At 44.8% G+C, this 19,375-nt stretch overlaps 1 protein-coding gene across 3 annotated transcripts in view; it reads right to left on the reverse strand.

The window, feature by feature from the left end:
- The window catches only part of CORO1C (coronin, actin binding protein, 1C), a 122,564-nt gene that overhangs the window by 59,585 nt on the left and 43,604 nt on the right, over positions 1-19,375 (reverse strand). The window contains exon 2 of one of the 3 annotated variants that reach the window (XM_006894824.1): positions 18,198-18,397. In XM_006894824.1, the coding sequence (XP_006894886.1) occupies positions 18,198-18,392 (195 nt within the window). In that variant the 5' untranslated portion in view covers positions 18,393-18,397. Of the gene's footprint in view, positions 1-18,197; positions 18,398-19,375 lie in introns of those variants that run through there. The other 2 variants (XM_006894826.1, XM_006894825.1) reach the window with 2 other exon arrangements.

Raw genomic sequence — 19,375 nt, forward strand, 5'->3', positions numbered from 1 at the left:
CCACAGCTTCTCTAGCCATTCGTTTGTTGATGGGCACTTAGGTTATTTCCAACTCCTTGCTATTGTGAACAAAGCTGCAATAAACATGGGTGTGCTTTCAAGGGTTTTATACACAAAATATTTTCATTTCCCTAACAAATAACACTGATTTATTTCAGTGCTCCATTCAGAACAAGCCAAATCAGTTGCATTAACTAGACTATTAATATAGGTGTGCATCACTTCACGTCTCTGGTCCTGTAAGATTTTATTTTTTCTTATTTCTATGCAAAGCTGCCCTCCTTTTGTTTATAATTTCTCTGTACTGGTTTAATGGCAAGGAGTTGCACTGCCAACCCAAAGGCATCCAGTTCAAATCCATTAGCTGAACTGTGAGCAAAAGACATGCAATCTTCTCCATGGAATTTACTGCCTTTGAAAACCCACTGAAGAGACAGCTCCGGGTCTGTTCTGATTTTAACGTACACAACAGTAGTTTTAAAGGAAGTTCTGGTGGCCTGCTGGTAAGGAGTTGAGCTGCCAACCCCAAAACAGATGGTTCAATCCACCAACATCTCTGTGAAATTAAAATGGGCAATCTCCTCCCTTGAGAATCATGGCCTATATACCCCAGTAGAGGATTAGCTAGATCACTGCAACTCAATGGCACATAATAAGCACACAACAGCAGTTTCAAGGACTCTAAATCCAGAGTCCTCGGCACTGGGCCTTGGGTGGTAAAGGCAGGTGAGGCTGAGGTTATGGCTCTGGCGACAGGTGCCTCTGGTTTGGCCCAGGGGCAAGTGATCCTCCTGCTGCCACCAGTTCTGAGCCTCCACTCGTGGCTACAGAGGTAAAGATGATGGTCAGACGGTGGTTCCTACAAGGTGTTAATATGCTTGCACACTGTCCAAAGCACAATAGTCCATTTCACTGTGTCATGCACAGTCCTATATACCTGAACCTTTAAAGTGTGGCATCGAAGATTTAACTGAGACTTCAGTAAATTGAGTGAGCCAAGGGTAAGGAGTTGTGCTGTCAATCTGTAGGCACGTGGTTCAAATCCACTGGCTGTTTCATGGGAGAAAAGATAGGCTCTTTCCCCCTGTGCAGTTGGTTAACTGCCCCCAACAACTCACTGGAGGGCCAGCTATGAGTCAGGTCCAACTCAACAGCACATAACAACAACAGTAAGTCAGTCAACCATTTAGTCAGACTCCTCACTTTATGTATTTTTAAAAATATTTACTGGCCCCTTACTAGTCACACTCACATGCTACTATAGCTTTCATTGTACCTTTCTAGGTAAAACTCCCAAGGAGTTGGGATCACCAGCAAGTCAAGTTAACAAGGGGTGGGAGTGACCAGCACTGATGAGAAAGTGCAGTCCAACGCTTGCTCCACAAACGTGAGGGCTTTTAGTGAAACAGGCTGGGATGCTGGCTTAGAAACATTATTATCTGACAGATCCAGTGACTCACGGGGTGCCAAGCAAGCAACATGAGCTCAAGGGGAAAATGCAGCCTCTGAAGTATGCACAGCTGGCACAGGGGTGAGGTGTAGCAGCAAACTTTCCATGGGCTGGCCTGGGCTGAGGCTGACGGACCTTGGGCATGTTCTAGCCAGCTACCATCCTAACCACCAGCACGTGTTTAGGGTTTAGGGGAGAGTTATTACTGATTCAAACCAACCATGGTCTTTTCAATTGCTTCCTATGCAACCGAAAGGTGGACAGTGAATAAAGACGACAGAAGGATAAATGCCTTTGAGTGATGGTGCTGGAGAGAGTACCGAATATCCCATGGACTGCCAAAAGAACAAGGAGGTCTGTCCTGGAAGAAGTCTGACCAGAGCACTTTTTGGAGTCAAGGGTGGTGAGAATTCATCTCAAATATTTTGCAGGTTGTCAGGAGGGGTCAGTCCTTGGAAAAGGTCATCATGCTGGAAAGGTGGGGGGAGCGAGGAAGACCTTCAACAAAATGGACTGACACAGTGACTGTTAACAATGGCCCCACGCATATCAAGGTGAGGATGATGCAGGACAGGGTGAGGCAAGGTTCTGCTGTTCAGAGTCACTATGAGGAGACGCAATGGCACATGACAACAGTACTAGAAGAGATTTCTAGTACTCCCATCAATTTTAAAGGGAAAACAAAACTTCCTCTTTCTGTATCTAATAGAGAGTGCTGGAAGTGTGGTCCACATGGAACTGTGTTGTTAACTCTAAGACCGACCAAGTCCTCTGGTGGTTTTAATCCACCAGGAGCACCATATGAGAAAAAGGAGCAATTTCCCACCTTATGTATGTGCCTCACACTTCATTCCAAAAGGAATCCTGTTTAGGAAGCAAACTCACACCACAGGGTGGAAGTGAGGGTGGGACTGTGTGACCCAAAATTCCAATATACCAATGAATGTATGGACAACTTCTCACATGCATTCCTATGGAGGAGGTTCTACCTTTGGACTGTTTTTAAAGGAGCTAAACTGTTGGCCTAGTGGCAAGAAGTGAGCTACAATCCTGAAGGCAAGTGGTTCAAATCCACCAGCTGCTCCACAGGAGAAGGATGGGCAATCTCAGGCCATGTCATTAACTGCCTCTGAAAACCCACTGGAGGGTCAGCTGTGGGCCAGCTCCAATTCAACAGTACATAACAACAAGAAGAAAGGAGATCTAGTGGTATATGTAGCCTGTAGCATGTTGATCTGTTAACCAATAAGCCACATGTCTCTCGGGTGGTTTGAATCCACTGTCTCATCAAACCTACTGGTCTCTCTGGCACAGGATACAATAAGGTTCAGATCTATTGTTTATAGGGTCACTTTGGGTCGTATTTAACAGCACCTAACAACAACACTGGCCACTCCACAGGTTAAAGATGTGGCCATCGCTTCTATAAAGATTACAGTCTTTTTTCAAACCTGGAGCTGAATCCACTTCCTTGAGATCACCTTGAGATGAGCCAAATAGCAGACGGGCCTATAAAGTGAATAGTTAACTATAGAGGAGAAAGTTCTTCAGAACATCAGCCATGTGATTAGAAAAGGGCAGCATTTGCCCAAAACAAAACTGAGATGACAGTGGGATGCTTCCAGTAAGTCCCAACAGATCATTCAGAATGACTATTTCTTCATGCCAACGTGACTCTTTGCATAATTGTTTTCGATTCACACATTAGTTTGCTCAATCCAGGGTAAAGATGCCAGAAAGTTGGCGATGAGGAGGACTAATCTATAGTACTTACTAGTTTCTTCACTATGGAGAAGTGTTACTTTGATAAAACCACACACTCTACCAAACATTCTTATTCCTTCTCATAACAAACGACTTAAGAAAGATAATAAATTCTCATGGTGATAAACAGGAACAAACATGAATTTTATTAGTCAAATCAAGTATCCCCTTTAAGATGCTCAAAGTCTTCTATATGCAATTTCTTCTTCTTGTTGATTATTTTATTGGGTTGTTTGTGAAAGCTGACATAACAAGTCAGGTTTCTGACAGTCTGCAGAAACGTATTTAGTGAAATTAGCTACATTCATCACACTGTGTCAAGATTCTTTGTTACTTTTTTTTTAAATTTATTATTAATTTCAGTGAAAATTTACAAAGAATTTGGATTTCCATTAGTTCACTGTTGTACTTTTCTCCCCTCTCAAGCCTACACTACCCTCTTGGAAAAGTAAAATTCTTTCACGGTTTTACAATCCCTCCCCACCCCCGGTCCACTCCACTATGCAGCCTTCGCTCTGGACTCCTGTCATGACAAAAATACCTAATCACATATCCCTTTTAAACAGTTTTCTCCCTCATCTATTTCAATGCAGTATACATTATTGAACCCATCTTTTCTCAGTCTCCCCCCCCCAACCCCAAGATCAGTCCTGTTTTACAACAGTGGCACCATGCGGTATTTGTCCTTTTGTGACTGACATAGTTCACTCAGCATAATGTCCTCCAGAGTCACCCATTTTGAATAATATTGCATGAGTTCCTTGTTTTTCAATGCAGCGTAGTATTCCATTGTGTGACTATACCACAGTTTCTCTATCCATTCGTTTGTTGATGGGCACTTAGGTTGTTTCCAATTCCTTGCTATTGCAAAGCCGCGAGAAACTTGGGTGTGCATAAATCTGCTTGAATGTCAGTTATGGTCTCTTTGGCATATATTCCTGGTAGTGGAATTGCTGGGTCAAATGGTAGCTCTATTTGCAACTTTTTGAGAAAGTGCCATACAGCCTTCCACAGTGGTTGCACCATTTTACACTCCCACCAACAGTGAATAAGGGTTCTAGTTTCTCCATAACCTCACCAGCATTTGTAGCTTGCTGTTCTGTTAAATTTTGCTATTCTGACTGGGGTGAGATGATATCTCATAGTTGTTTTTACTTTTGAATAATTTTTGACCTCTTGGTCTCATCGATGGTTTTTAAATAGAGCAATAGCCTTTACTGTGTGTGCTCGACTCCAATTTTGCTCATAGGTAATAGGCATTGTTTTAAGTTCAAAGACTATGTCAGGGCAAGAGTCTCAGGATGTCTTCTATTCTTTACAGTTCCAGCTTTTCTGGATTCTTTTTACAGCATCTCAGTCCTCCTCTATATTATTCTCCCATACATCTATGCACGATCTAGTTCTTCTGGTCTCCAGGCAGATGAGGTGGTGGCTCAGGTGGACTTGCTTCTTCTCTGAGCTTTCTTTTCCCTCTATTTTGCTACTGGTGAGTCACTTGCAAGCTCTGAAGATCGTAGATTCCACTCACTTCCTTAGGATGCAGATCATGCATTGCATGAACTATGTTTGTCAAGTGGCTCCTAAATCTTCAGACCTAGAGAACTGATGTGGGCAGATGTTTGGTTATGTCTGAAGAATGCTGTCACATGTGTCATCAGTAAACACAGGCATGTGTGCAATTTCTTCTTCCTTAGCGTTCTGGATTCCAATCACAGAAAGCAAAAGCTATACTAGGGTGTACCACTATGACAGTTTTTATACAGATGCTTCACTTCCTAGGACTTTCCCAATTTCTATCACGTAGTCATCCATGTCTTTTATTACCCAGACTGGTCACATCACTTAAATACAAGGGTATTAACAAGCCCTTACCTCATCCTGGGGAAAGGCATTCAAAGGACATTCAGGGAGCAAGGTTAGCTAGAAATTGCCCTAACTATTCACCCCTATGTCATAGTCTTATTTTATGAAGAAGAATGCTTAACAAAACCACTTTATGGCCCCACAGTTTGATAACTGTATCACACAGTACATAAATTAAAAACACATCTTTTCCGAAGCAACAGTAAGAACTACTAGTCTGAGGGCAGTGCACAGTGGGAATTCCTAGACTTTCAGCAAGGAGAATGGCAAGTCAAACACCAAACATGTGCTGAGAAGCAAAGAATGAGTTTTCAAGCTAAGCATAAGAGCTCCATTCACAATGTGCAGAGTTCAAAGGACTCAAAAAAAGGATGGCTACTGAAGTTGATTTCCTCTCTCCCCAACATCTTTTTTTTATGACAGCACTATATATGTGGATACATACATGTTCTCGAGTCCCCAGAGCTCGAGCAGCAGGAACGACAGTGGCTGTGGCACAGGGAAGGTTGGCACAGAGGACAAGACAGGGACTATAAAGATTGATGCTCGGGGAGCTCTGGTGGCCTAGTGGCAAGGAGCTGCAACTACAATCCCAGAGGCGCATGGTTCAAATCCACCAGATGCTCTGCCGGGGAAGGAGGGGCAATCTCCTCTTGTACCAGTCAGATCTGATTTGACGGTACACACACACAAAAATAATAAATAAAAAAATTTTTAAAAATGCTCTCAAAAAAAAAGATTGATGCTCATAATTTATAGCAGTGAGTGACAGCTCCTGGCTGGGAATAAAACATTTAAAGAAACCAGAAACATCAACCTTGAAGGTAAGAGGAGGTGCTCAGAATGAAACAGAAAAGATTGGGTTACAGAGTGCTGTAAAGTAAACTGGCCATCAACGCTTCCAATGGAGAGGAGGTGTGCAGGGAGAGGAGGTGTGTGGGGTGAGGTACTGTGCAGGGAGAGGCAGTGTGCAGGGAGAAGAGGTGTGCAGGCAGTAGAGGTGTGCAGGGAGAGGCGATGTACAGGGAGAAGGGGTGTGCAGGGAGGGAGGTGTGCAGGGAGAGGCCTGGGAGAGGCAGTGTGCAGGGAGTAGAGGTGTACAGGGAGAGGAGGTATGCAGTGAGAGGCATTGTGCAGGGAGAGGAGGTGTACAGGGAGAGGCAGTGTGCAGGGAGAAGAGATGTGCAGGGAGAGGAGGTGTACAGGGAGAGGTAGTGTGCAGGGAGACGAGGTGTGTAGGGAGAGGCAATGTACTGGGAGAGGCAGTGTACAGGGAGAGGTGGTGTGCAAGGAGAGGATGTGTGCAGGGAGAGGCGATGTACAGGGAGAGGAGGTGTGCAGGGAGAGGAGATGTACAGGGAGAGGCGATGTACAGGGAGAGGAGATGTACAGGGAAAGGCAGGGTGCAGGGAGTAGAGGTGTACAGGGAGGCAGAGGCGGTATGCAGGCAGAGGAGGTGTGTAGGCAGAGGAGGTGTGTAGGGAGAGGCGGTGTGTGGGGTGATGTACTGTGCAGGGAGAGGAGGTTTACAGGGACAGGCCTGGGAGAGGCAATGTGCAGGGAGAGGCAATGAGAGGGCAGAGAAGGTGAATGGAGAGAGGGGTGCTTGGGGAGATGCAGCAGGTCTTTTTTTCCTCAGCCAGGGAGTGGATTCAAACTACGGACCTTTGGGTTAGGAATCTATGTAAGTATCGTATTCTAGAGAGGACCGTAAAATCCTTGAGGGGATCCTGGTAGCCTAGCAGTAAGGAGCTGTGCTGCTAGCACAAAGGCAGGCAGTTCGAATCCACAAGAGAATCTCCACAAAAGAAAGATGGGCAACTTACACCCTCTGAAAACCTGGTCTGGCACACAAAAACAAATTCCTGGAAGAACTTCAGGTAAGTCACCGTAAACTATGAACTATGAATACTTTATTATCAAAGTTAAAAATGGAAGCATTTATATTTCCTTACTCACCTAGGCCTAAATACACAAAAGAACCCCAAACCAAACCCACTGTTGTAGAGTGCATAGCAATTTAAGACAGCCCTCCACCAGCTTTGTCGAGTTTCAAGTCCTTATGGGCAAAGTCCTGTTCCCTGAGGAGCAGGTGGTGGATTCGAATCTACAACCTTTCAGGTACCAGACCAAAAATGCAATGCATTCCACCACCAGAGCTCACCAACTATGTAAAAGAAAAGAAAGGGGAATAACAAGGTGCCTTATACCACCCTCAGTGCAAACAAGGACTATTTCTCCATGAGGAAGGACCCTGCATCAATTAATTGAAGCTCCAGGCCTCCCTCTTCCCATCCAACTCTTGCACTGGCTTATCCACAAGCCTCCAGATAAAAATGTTATCTTTCCCCCCATGTGAGGAGGAAAACAAACAAATCCCCCTTTCCCCCCCCTTCTGTAAAATCCTTTGTTTACCTGGCTGGGCCTGTGCACAGGGGCTACAGTTGAACAAGCATGAGGACCAGAGTCCAGACTCACAAAGGAGTCTGTATCCTTTAACCAAGACTCAATGCTCAGCCAGAAAAGAAACTCAAGTCCTGGTTATTTAGAGAAAGAAGACATGCCCAGCTAGTCCCCTTGGCAGGAGCTGAAAACAGGCTTCATGTGGTTATAATGTGGCTTCTAGACAGGAGATAGCTGCAGAGATGTGCCCACTGAGGCTGGAATTCGAGCTTTCTGCAGTGAGAAAACACCTTTGTGTAAGCAAGCCTGCTGGTGGTTGTGGGCCGGGCATCAGGTGCCTCTGCCCTCTGCACTTGTCAGAAGGCACTGCGGAGGGCCAGGAAAGGGTTAAGCACTCTCTGCACTTGACTCTGTGGCGTCCCCTCGCCACCAGCACTAGCTCACTCCCAGATCCCACCATTCTTCGAGCTCACGTGCAGCCAATCAAAGGCTAGGAAGGAAATGATCCTGGCCGCCTGACAGCACCGAGGAGGAGCGCGCTGATGGCCATATATGGTAAAAAGCACTGTCAGAGCCCTGTCAGGCCTGCTGGCCGGCTGTGGACGCATCAGGGATGGGATGGCAGCCATCGGGAGGAGAGGCACAGGCACAAAGCAAAGGATGCCTGCTCATCACCAGGGCGGACAAAGGGGAGGGGATGGGAGGGGAGGGAGGAAGCCGCCACCAGCCAGGGAACACTCTGAGTCACAGCCACTCGCTGTCATCAGAAATAGCCCCAGGGTACATTGTAAGCTTCCTTTTGCCAGGACTCTGAGCTCCATTGTTAAGTGGGGGTGAGCAGGCTGCTCCCTCCAACCCCCTAGCAAGATGATGGAGAGGACAGTCATCAAAGCCAATGAAAAGGCCCTTCTGTGGCACTTCATGTGGTAATGAGGCTGTGCACTGCGCCTGTGACTGGCAGCTCGTGACATAATTTGGAAGGCATTGTTCTGCACCTGGTGCCCCCACCACGCCTTCCTCCTCTGCCCCTTCCCACACGTCCTACCATCCCACCCCCTTCTCAGGGCCCATACTTGATAACTGAGTGGGCTCTAGGCATTAGACACATGAGATCTTGATAGTGGGCTCACAACACCAAAGCCTCCATACTCCCAGACCCTAATTGTGTCTGCACAAAGGGCAGTGGGCACCACTCCCCTGTTCAAACCAGAGCCCTGCCCTCTATGAACGCTGGGTATCACAGCGGGCAGAGACGGTAGGTGTGACTGTCAAGAGATCAACCAGAAAAACACCACAGGGAGGCAGGCCACTCCTCCTGGACCCCTTCTCAGGGGTCCACAGAGACACCACATCATTGTCCTTATTTTTTCCCCACTCGGTGGAGACCAAGGAGTTTCCCAATCTTAAGACAATCCTCGGGCTGGCGGAAGCAAAGCCACTGACAAGCTGGAGCTTTTGTTACTAAGCCTTCAAATCGCAGAGAAAGAATAACAAGGACTCAGTGTGAATTCGACTATAAGATAAAAATCGTCTGGTCTCAGCTCAATGGGGAGGGGGGATGACAATTTAATAATAAAAAAAATATGATGCTCTGCTTCAGAAGGAGGGGCAACTTCCTCCTGTGCCAGTAGGATCTGATTCAATGGTATACAACAAGAAAAAAAAATATGCACACATCCTGAACAAAACAAATAATGACCCATGGTGCCCAGCTTCTAACCCATGAAGATGCACAGCTTTGGACAGTCACTGGATCTACGTGTCACTTTTCACAACTGTAGAAAAAAGAGGAAGACCCTCGATGAGATGGACTGACTCAGTGACTAGGGTAACGGGTGTAGGTGTGTCAGAGACAATGAGACTGGCAAAGGATAGAGCAGGGTTCAGAAATTAGATAGGGTTTCTTTGAGTTCCAGGTGACTCGATGGCACATAACAACAACTGAAAAGAGATGACAGAAGCTCTACCAACCACAAAAATTGAGATGTCTTTTATGAAGGTGACGCTCTAGGTACATTCTGATATCATTTTGGAAGCTCATTTTTGTAATGCTAACAAAGAACCACTGTCTCTTCCTGAAGATGATACAGGGCAAAGACTCCTGGCTGATCACTCCACAACCCGTTACCACTGTCAAGTCAGAACTGATGCATACCTGACCTTCCACTGGGTTTCTGAGGCAGTAAACAGCACAGGAGGAGACTGTCCATCTTCCTCCTGTGGAGCTGCTAGTGGATTCCAATGGCCAGAGAAAAGCTGCCTTTAGGTTAGAAACTTGGCCCATGGCTAATAAAGTGGTGGGTATTTTCCAAGCAAGAACCTGACAAGTCCTGGCACAGAGCAGGCACTCAGACATCAGATTAATATGTGAAACAACTAGGTGTTTTATGTAAAAAAAAGAAATAAAATACTGTATTAACCAACAATATCCTTTGCTAGTATCATGAATATTTTGTCTTGTAGTAATATTTTTGTGTTCTTGGTTAAAGCGCCCACAGCAGTTTACAGAAATTCATATTCCTCAATTTCTTCATCAATTTCATCAAGTTATTCAAGTGATCCTAGTTACACCTGCATGAGAATTCTCTTTATTTCTGTTCTGTTTTATCTTGGAAAAATCAAGTGGGAAGTAAATAAAAATCACTCTTTACATGCCAGACTTTTCCCTAAAAACCAGTAACATAAATAGAAGATGTGCAGTGCACTGGAGGGTCTGCTGTCTAAGCAGGTCCCTTGCACGGGTGTTATTTTGGTACTGAACGTCGGCAGCAAGTCCTGGGGGCCTTTCCACAAAACTGCTTGAATGTCCTCACTATATGGCAGCTGGCTACTGCCAGCAAGTGAAACAGGAGAAAGCAACAATGATGTCATGAGCTAATCTCAGATTTCACACATATGCTAGTGAATATTCAGAGTGTAATAGACAGGTCAGCCCTATTCAACACGAGGGAACCACACCTCAGCATGAATATCAAGAAGTGAGAACTCCTGGAGCCCATCTTGAGGGTAGCTACCACAACTCAGGACTCAGAAACAATCAGCTACAGAGACTAAAAAGAGAATTAAAATAAGATGTGATCATGAAGCCTGTGGTGGTAGATGTTTGGGAATCCCAAGGCTGATATCCTCCTGTGTATCAGGGAATCAGAAGAGGTAACATTTGCACACGCCATCCTCTCCAGTAAGAGATTACCAAGCATCATTACTAATTGCTGTTGTTGCTATGTGTTGTTGGTCAGAACCGACCCATATCTGACCCTCCAGTGGGTTTTCAGAGGCAGTTAATCACACGAGAAGAGACTGCACATCCTTCTCTTGTGGAGCAGCTGGAACCACGTGCCTTTGGGACTGAAGCGCAGCTTCTTGTCACTAGGCCACCAGAGCTCCACCCACCACAAAGTAGGTATTGGAATAGTGACAGAAATGAACTAAGATGTCTTCCTGAAGAGAAACACAGCTCTAAGGCAGCCTTTCTCTATCGCCATGCAAAGATAGCTACTGAATGTATTAAATTCTCTCTTGTAGAAGAAAACATTAGCTACGGGTCATCCTTGAGAAAGATAAGAAAAGAGACCTTCAAATTATTTTTGTAGGGCTTAATTCTTTTGAAAAACCTCAGTTGAGAAAATCTGCAAAATTGAGATGTAGCTCAGAGGATAAATAATACAATTTTTAGAAATTAAGAGGAGAAATGTAAATGTGTGTAAGAAAGTATCACACAGCTACATCAGAAAGTCTGGAAAGATAAAGAAGAGAGAGCGAGCCAAAATGTTGGCAAATGCCTGTCCACAGCTCTTCAGTCAGGAGCCAGAATGGAGGCCTCTCCCAGCAGTCGGGACCAGATTAAAATCCACCATCATCCAGTTAACCGAAGTTCTTCCACAATGTTATTGTTGTTATATGCCACCAAGTCACCTGTACAGCAGCTCTGAACCCTGCCCTGTCCTGAGCCAATCTCACTGATTCCGACACACCTACCCCCATTGCCCCAGCTACTTTGTCAATCCATCTCATCTAGGGTTTTCCTCTCCTGTGCTGTCACTCCACCCTTCTGAGTATGATGTCCTTCTCCAAGGATCAGTCCCTCCTGGCCATGTGCCCAAAGGATGTGAGTCAGAGCTTCAGAATCCTAGCCTCCTAGGGAACTTTGGTGGCCTAGTGGCAAGAAGTTGCACTGCAATCCCAGAGGCATGTGGTTCAAATCCACCAGATGCTCTGCTGGAGAAGGAGGGGCAATCTCCTCCTGTACCAGTCAGATGCAATTTGACGTTACACACACAAAAAATAAAAATTAAAAAGAAAAAAAAAATCCTAGCCTCCAAGGAGAAACTTGATTGCACTCTAAGTCAAGGGTAAGAGGGGAAAATAAATCAGGGAAGGTAAGAGCTAGGCAGTGCGGAGATACATACACACACACAAACACACGAGTCTCTGTGTGTGTACGGCTGTTTACATAAACTGGGAAGGACATAAAATTAAAAAAAAAAAGATCAGAGTTGTAGGCTGCGATCTCAAGTCTTAGTGATCATGCATGCGCATGCACGCATCTCCAATAAGAATTGCTGCTGAATGTTTGCATGAGCCACCACAGCTCATAAAGGATGAGGGAGGGTGAGTTAGCGCCACATCAGGAAGAGGCATGCTCACCAAGCCAAACTGGTAGAGTCTATGGGGGCAGGGGGCTGAAAACTTGTTTGCTCTTGGCACAAGGCAGCTTCTGCTGTTGCAGCAAGGAGGAGGGGGGGAGAGGAGGAAAAAAGCAAGTATCCCTTAGAGCCAAAACCACAAAGCCCACTTCTGTTCAGCAGGATTGCTATTATTCACCCTCTGAAAGACTAAAGAATACGAACATGCACTAAGCCACCCCTTGAACAGTTCTGACAGAGTGGCATGCTACAGCTTGATGGAAGCATTACTTAAGAGATCTGGAATCGTGCACACTGAGCCCAACGGCCCCACCTCGGGACAGGGCACCTTCCAGATCCCTCTAGCGGTGACCACCTCAGAATCCCACTCTATAAATCCTTCCTAACGAAAACCTCAAACCTAGGACACTCCAAATAAACTGAGGCCATTCCTAGGCTTGTCTCTTGCTGTGTGCATGCTCACATATATTTGTGCCTACTATTAGGGAAAATCAGCAGTTAGGGACCTTGCCAAATTATTGAAGAGTAGTGATGTCAGTTTGAGGCCTAAGCCTACGGTGCGCCTGATTCAGGACACAGTCGTTCAGATTCCTTGCTATGCATCTGAGAGCAGGACAATGAATAAGGATGACAGGAAAAGAATTGAAATCTTTGAGTTTGGTGTTGGAGAAGAGCACTGAACATCCCATGGACAGCCAAGAGAACAAACAGATGTCTTGGAGAGGTATGTTGCTAGGAGGGGCTCTACACTGGAGAAGGACATGATTTTGGGAAGGGTGGAGGGTCAGGAAAGGAGAGGAAGACATTCAACCAGGTGGACTGACATGGTGACTGCTGCAAAGGATTCCTGTGTGTGTCAGGAAGGGTGAGGATGGCGTAGGATGGAACAGAGTTCAGATCTTTTGTTCATAGGGTCATTATGAGTCGTACTTGATTCGATGGCACCTAAGAACAATAAGAAATTAGGGACTTGATGGCACATGACAACTAAATACTGTCTAAGAAACAGCAGGTCCTTCATAGCACAAAAAAGACATCAGTCTAGGGGCTGTGTGCCTTTGAGTCAGAACCGACCTATAGCTGATCCTCCAGTGGGTTTTCAGAGGCTATAAATCGCACAGGAGGAGATTACTCATCTTTCTTCCAAGGAGCAGCTGGTGGATCCAAACTGAGTGCCTCTGGGTAAACAGCATTGCTCCTTACCGCTGAGCCAGCAGAGCTCCCAGTCCAGAGGAAAAGTTTCAATATCTATGAGGTCTTCTTCCTAATCTTAACTCATTTGTCCTTCCAATCCATGGCTCTTTCTGACTGGTGATAAGAGGCTACCTGGTGATCACAGTTGTTCTCTGGAGGTTGTGGCGCCCTCAGCTCCAGATGTGGGAAGACAGAGCAGAACAGTCACCCACTCAAGGCTATGGCAGATGGGGGCTTTCCCCAAGCTCATGACACTTTATTTAGTTCTATTTTCTGCCTCTTCCTCGGACTCTCGCCACTCTGTTTCCCTTTGTGTTCTCTGATCCTGATACCTACTACTTTTCCCACTAGATTTTAGTCAACAAAGGCCATTTCAAATGTCTTCTATATTCTCCCAGCCTGTTCATGGCTGACACTAACTAGTCAGGAAAAGAAATTCCTGGAAAGGCATGCTTTTTAATGGGAGCCTTTCTGCAGTCTCCACCTCCGATCCAGTACTGATGGGGCTAAAAATGGCCATTCCCAGGAGGCAATTTCAACTCCTAGTGACCCTGAGGGACAGGGCAGGGCAGGGCTGCCCCACAAGGCTTCAGGGCTGTCATTTTAATGCAGTCAGCCTGAACATCTTTCTCCCACAGAGTAGCCTGGGGGGTTCAAAGCTTCAACTTTCTGGTTAATAGACAAGCTGCTCGAGCTCTATGCCAAACCCCAAAAGTATGACCCCAACCAACCTGCCTGCCTCAAAAACAAAAAAAAAGGCAGAAAAATGACCACAAATTCCTCAGACATTTACTAGAGACTAGACACAACTCTGAAGAGTTTTGTTTAGAAGGCTCCCAGATGGTGATCAGGCAGCATACATCTCAAGCCGAGTTCACATTCAAGAACATAATTTCCTGTAATCCTGGCCCAGCTATCATTTTGTATTAGCATACGTAGGGACATGTTTTTCTGTGTGGGCTGGTTTGTGTGGTGATGTGTTGGTTTGGGGTTTTTTTACACTACTAAAGAAATGGTTTTGTTGGGGGTTTTTCAACTATTAAAGAAAAGGGAGTTCTGGTGGCTTAATCCTTAGGGAGTAGCTCTGCTAACTCAAAACACGGTGCCTCTCTGCAGGTTTGAATCCAACAGCAGAAGAAAGATGGACAGTCTCTTCCTGTGCAATGTACAGCCTCTAAAACCCTGTCAGCTAAGAATGAGCTCCAACTTGATGGCAATGGGTTAGTCAGTTATTAAACAAAGCAGCAGCTCAGCATAAAACTATTTCACAGATGCCAAGACACTTAAAAGTCGTTCTCTAAAGGTTGCAGTGCTCTCAGCTCCAGATCCAGGAAGATAGAGCAGGAAGGGTACAGCACTTGTCTGTCAGTTTGCTGTACTGAGATAATTTAGGATTGCTGTGATCCTGAAAGCTGTGTGTCAAATGCCGTAAAGGTTACCCACGGTGGACAGGGTTTGGTAGAGCTCCCAGATTAAGATAGGCCTGAAAGCAGGATTGGCAACTACTTCCTAAACAACAGGCCTTCGGAAACTCTATGAACATTAGAGAAACGATGACAATTATAAAACAGGTATCAGATCTTTTGTTCATAGGGTAGTTATGAGTCGTACTTGACTTGACAACACTTAACAACAACAATAAGACACTGGTGTTTTAGGAATCTCTATCCTCGACTCAAGAGTCCCAACTTAGGATGTCTATGGTCACTGCATACTTGAGATCCCTATCCTATTTTCCTTCAATACTGCATTTCAGAAGAAACTAGGATACCCACTACAACAAAAACTCCATGTGAATGTTTCTGGAAGGCCCAGTCCTATCTCGTTAAGAAATGGTGTCTTTGGAAGGAAAGAAAAAAAGAGAGCTAAGAAGGTCTATGGGCCAGTCCCTTCTGCAACAGTGGTCCTTCTGAGAGCTACCCATGTCCTGTTCCCAAGGGCTACAGACCACTCTCCTTCACTGGGTCCAGTCTTGACCTGGGTTAAAAAGCTGCTATGGTCTGACATACTTTGGGCATGTTGTAAGGAGGGATAGTCCTTGGAGAGCAACATCATGCTTGGGAGGGTGGAGGGACAGTACAAGAGAGAAAGATCCTGGAAGAGATTGATTGATTCAGTGACTAGGGTAATGAGGGTGAGTGTCTCAGAGACAGTAAGGTTGGCACAAAATAGGGCAGGGTTCCAGGCTATTGCTATGAGTCACAGGCAACTTAATGGCACATAACAACAACTTGGAGCCTTTAGGGGCAGTGGTTTGTGTTAATAAGGGAGGACTAACTCTGAAGAAGAGGATGAGAATAGTCACATAATTCAAAAGTATGTTAATGCCACTGAATTATATTTGAAACAGCTGAGTTAGTGAACTGTTTTGCTGTGTATATATATTAATAACAACAATAAAATAAAGTATAAAAAAGAAGTTTTTAAAAAATGCCACAGTACAAATCCACCAGATGCTCTGCCGGGGAAGGAGGGGCAATCTCCTCCTGTACCAGTCAGATCTGATTTGACGGTACACACAAATAATAAAAAATTAAAAAAAAAAAAAAGCCACAGTAAAAAGGCTCCTGCTTCTTAAACTGATGCTCTGGTATTGAGAAAAGTGTAAAATAGACCAATAGTGTTTTCTTTGATATTCAGTATCAAACCAGGTGTATCAGAAATCATCTTGTAAACACAGAAGATTAGAGGTACTCCTGAGACAATGGAGAAGTGGAGCAGAGAGTCATTTTCTACAGTTAAAAATAGAGAGACACAGAAGAGGGGAGAGAATGGGCCACACTCAAGTCCTATAAATTAGTGACCTGAGTGAGCTCCCGGTTCCCCAATTCCTAAATTTGTGTTCTCTGCTTTATATTTTATCAACCCTAAGAGCTAAAAACTTTAGTTTCGGGAATGAAAAATCATCATCTCCACCACACAGAAATCTCACATAGTGCACATGAATCTATTAGGCGTAAAAGTCAATAATCCTAATAATGACCTTACTTCTAGCCCACTGCTAAAGTGAAAATCAGATGTTAAACAGACTTGAAACAGGAAATAATACATTCATGGAAGTTCACAGTCTTCTTACCCCTTTCAGTGATGCGTGGTCCATTCTGATGAGCTGCACCTCTAACGGACATGACTCAGACAGTGGGGGTGATCCTACTTTACTCTTGGTTTTAGTTGAGTGGAAATAGCTGTAATTAACTCAGCATCTGTATCCTCACCTAGCTCTGAGACCACCAATTGAGTTGAGGCCTCAGCAGTTAACTTTCCTCTTAAAAGTTAACCAAACAATGACTCTTCTAGGCGTGCTTCACTGCTTCCCCCACTCCTCATTATTGGAAATTTTGAGATTCTCAGATAAAGTAAGTATAGACTATGATCTGTATTATTCAAGAAACGTGCACAACACTCTATATGTTCCATCTAGCCTTGGAGAGGATTCTCTGGAAGAGCTCTGGTGGCCTAGTGGTAAAAAGCTGTGCTGGCCACCCAGAAACACACAGTTAGCATCCACCAGCTCTTCCTCAGGAGGACAGGCAATTTCTTCCTGTGTGATTTACCGCCTCTGAAAACACACCAGAGGGTCAGCTATGAGTCAGTACCAACTCGACAGCATACAATACGAAGGGAGGAAGTGCACACAGGTCTACCTACCGTAGAAAGGCTCTACTTCTACCTCTTGGAACTGGTTAAATTCTACACTGAAGCCAATGCCATTAAGTTGACTCCAACTTCCTGTAACTCCATTGGGTTTCTGGGGCTGTAAATGTTCACAGGAAAAGACGACCTTATCTTTCTCTTGTAGGTTGGCTAGAAGATCCACACTACTGAACTTTCTCTTAGTGGCCTTACTCTTGAGGTACTAAGTCACTAGAGCTTTTATCCCTTTTCTTGGGTTTTTATCCCATTGACGTTTCAGAAAAATATCCCCAAATCTCAATCTCTGTGACTTTGTCAAAAAAGAGAATATTATTTCATAATATTATATAATATTATATTATTTTATAAAGTTCTATCTAAAGGATGGTGACGCTCCTTCTCACATACTTGAGGGCCATTGCTAGAAGGGGCTATATCTTGGAGAGGGACATCATGCTAAGAAAGACGGAGGGGCTGGCAAAAGAGAGGAAGACTCTCAATGAGCTGGACTGGCCCAGTGACTGCAGTAATGGGCTCAAGTATGTGAGAGATGATGCACTTGGCTCATGATAGGACAGGGTTCAGGTCTGTTGTTCAGGGTCACTATGAATCATATTAGACTTGATGGCACATAACAACCACCACTTCTTTAAAAGCACAATTCCAACCATTTAAAAGCATCTGGCTGGGGAGCTCTGGTGGCCTAGTGGCAAGGAGCTGCAACTACAATCCCACAGGCACACGGTTCGAATCCACCAGATGCTCTGCCGGGAAAAGGAAGAACAATCTCCTCCTGTACCAGTCAGATCTGATTTGACGGTACACTCACACAAAAATAAAAAAAAATAAAAATAAAAATAAAAGCATCTGGCTTGTTGAGAAGGAAGAAAATTCCTAATTAAGAATTCATGATTATTTTAACAGCGGTACTCTAAAAGACAAACTTTTGTGAATAGTGGATGTTTACTAATCAAATCATAAAATCTTTGTGCCTGCCTCTACTCATATCATAATTACGATTCTTTCTCCTCTAAAGAGGACACACCCAGCACAGAGTTCACCATCCTGTTTAATGATTCTCATTAGAGACAAGTTGACATGGTTAGTTAGCAATGTGTGAAGGATTCCACTGTCTCCACTGTAGTGGAGGCTAATGGTCTAGGTATCATTCAATTCTTATTCAATCAACAACCTCCAAAAACAATCTGTTAAGCAGAAAATGTCAGAAAGTCAATATCACTTACCTTGTGCAAAGGAAGCACAAGGAAGGCACCCCCTCCACTCGCTTCGATGATTATGGCAACAAATCGGGGGTTGACAGCGCAGAAGGAGCTATCCCAGGTCACACGAGACACCCGGATGTCATCATAACACTGGTCATTTTTCACTGCTTGCCCAAATACGTGACGAAACTTGCTCTGGCGTACCACTCGCCTCATGGTGTCTGCGGAGAAAGAGCAAGAACAGAGTTAGCACCAGGTTGGCCAGCAAAGCCTGCTTTTCACACGTGCAAAAGCAGAAAGGAGAGAAAACAGAACAGCATGCCATCAGTCTTTTTTTTTTTTTTTAGAAGTACCCAAATTGCAAATCCACATTTCCTTTCGTGGTGCATACCCAGTGAAAAACTGCAAAATGCGTCAGGGAAATAAGGACAAATAAATGAAAAAAATTTCCAATTCGGGATCCAGAAACAGCCTTGTCAGGTTTTCGGTTTTCACTTTGGGAGAGAAAATAGAGCCAGGGAAAGAATGAAGGAAAATTAGTCTTTAGGGCTGGGTGGGAACTGAAAGATAATTAGCTTCTCTCAGGCCTGTTTGGAAAGATAAGAGAACTCCAAAGTGAAGCTATCTGGTTTGCGGCTGAAGAAAACAAGTTATGGTTTTGTGGCTTCTCCTTCAGGCTGCCAAGGTAATTTTTCACTTCTTAAGCCTTTTTTCCCCAAGACCTCAGTACTGTGGCCTGTTCCCCAGAGCAGTTCCACAAGGCCAACTGTGCACAGAGAAGAACTGGAAAGACATGCAGGCAAATGCTCTTATCAAGAGCCTTCCAATTTCCTTCTCCCAGACTTAGTACTGTGTGTGCTTCCAGGTCAGAAACAGGAAAAATTGGTCTGGGTTGAGGCAGCCCAACCAGGTATTTCAACAGAAAGAAATGTGATGGGAGCAAAGTTTATGATGACAGCAGACAGACCACATGGACAGACAAGGAAGAAGCTGCGTGTCAGGTGGCTGGGCTGAAAAAGCTGGGAGAGCAAAGAAAAAATCCAGGGACTCTTCTGGAGGGAAACAGACACAAGCTACCTAGCCCAGCCAGAGAAGAGGAAGCAAAACAGAGTGGTGTCCTTGGATTCCTTCCTGAGTCATTTTAGACTCTCAACTCCACTGTTGTTAGGTCCCGCTGAGTTGAGAACGACTCAGCAACC

Source organism: Elephantulus edwardii, unplaced genomic scaffold (genome assembly GCF_000299155.1).
Source record: "Elephantulus edwardii isolate Elephantulus edwardi_28Jun2011 unplaced genomic scaffold, EleEdw1.0 scaffold00151, whole genome shotgun sequence".
Lineage (NCBI taxonomy): Eukaryota > Metazoa > Chordata > Mammalia > Macroscelidea > Macroscelididae > Elephantulus > Elephantulus edwardii.